General features: G+C 68.6%; 1 protein-coding gene across 1 annotated transcript in view; it reads left to right on the top strand.

Annotated features, from left to right (window-relative positions):
• The first annotated feature begins 260 nt into the window (after positions 1-260).
• Smim23 (small integral membrane protein 23) overlaps positions 261-1,150 on the top strand; it is a 3,525-nt gene continuing 2,635 nt past the window's right edge. Inside the window, exon 1 of the mRNA XM_013028612.1 lies at positions 261-350. Coding sequence (XP_012884066.1) covers positions 261-350 — 90 coding nt within the window. The remainder of the gene's footprint in view (positions 351-1,150) is intronic.

Raw genomic sequence — 1,150 nt, 5'->3', positions numbered from 1 at the left:
TCCTCCCTCCCTCCCTCCCTTCCTTCCTTCCTCCCTCCCTTCCTCCCTTCCTTCCTCCCTCCCTCCCTCCCTCCCTTCCTTCCTTCCTCCCTCCCTCCCTTCCTTTCCTCCCTCCCTCCCTGGGAGGGAGGCCCAGGCGGGAGGGCCTGGCTGCTCCTCCCTCTGTGACATCAGAGGGACCCTGAGAGCTGCCCGGTGACAGCTACCCCCCTCTCCTACCCCCAGCACCTCAGTCCTGCCGGGCAGCCGGGCCCGGGGTCATGGCCATCCAACAGCTGGGTGGTGGGGGGCCGGAAGCTGCCCAGCTGCTGGCCCAGAGGCGGAGCGGGCCCTGTGAGGACCGGAAGCAGGTGAGGCCCGCAGGGCGCAGGCCGCCCTCTTCCCGGCAGACCCCTCGTCACCCCCCCGAAGGCTGCCCGGGCACCCCGCACCCGGCCCCCCCGCCCTGTTCACCCTCGTGTGCCAGCGGCTGCAGGGCCGGGGCTGGCTCTGCCGGCTGCCGCGTCCCCCGGGCCTAGGCCGGTGCGTGACCGACAGGGTGACCCCGCTGACACTGAGTCGTGCGTGGGTGGCGGCGCTCGGCTGCCGGGTGCTTAGAGCCCAGATCCTCGGCCTCCACCCTGGGTAACCAGGGTGCTTACTTGCGCCTTCTTACGGCGGGATTCACGCACGGTTATGGCGCGGCCGTGGAGAAGCGTGTTGTGCATCCTTCACTCTCGCTGGGCTGGGTGGGGTGCAGGCGTGACCCTGCGGTCTGAGGCACAGACTGGCAGACCCTGGGCCGAGCCTGGGGCAGGGGCAAAACAAACACAAGCCAGGTGAGATTTGTCTCCTCGGCTCAAGGGGGCCGGGCGATGCCACCACGGGGCGCGAGCTCCGCCATGATTGCGTTTGGCAGCAGTGTGGCCTAATGAAGAGAACTTGAGTTCAGCTCTGCAGCTGACCCTACACCCAGACCTGACTCCTGATCCCCTGGAGGGACTCCTGACCTCCCCGTCCTCCTCCCCATCTTCTTCCCCCTCCTCCTGTCCCCTGGAGGGACTCACCATCTTCCCCGTCCTCCCCGTCCTCCTCCCCATCCTCCTCCCCATCCTCCTCCCCCTCCTCCCCGTCCTCCTCCCCATCCTCTTCCCCCTCTTCTCCGTCCTCC

The sequence above is a fragment of the Dipodomys ordii genome, unplaced genomic scaffold (assembly GCF_000151885.1).
Source record: "Dipodomys ordii isolate 6190 unplaced genomic scaffold, Dord_2.0 Scaffold112, whole genome shotgun sequence".
Taxonomy (NCBI): domain Eukaryota; kingdom Metazoa; phylum Chordata; class Mammalia; order Rodentia; family Heteromyidae; genus Dipodomys; species Dipodomys ordii.
This window is presented reverse-complemented; position numbering and strand designations above follow the sequence as displayed.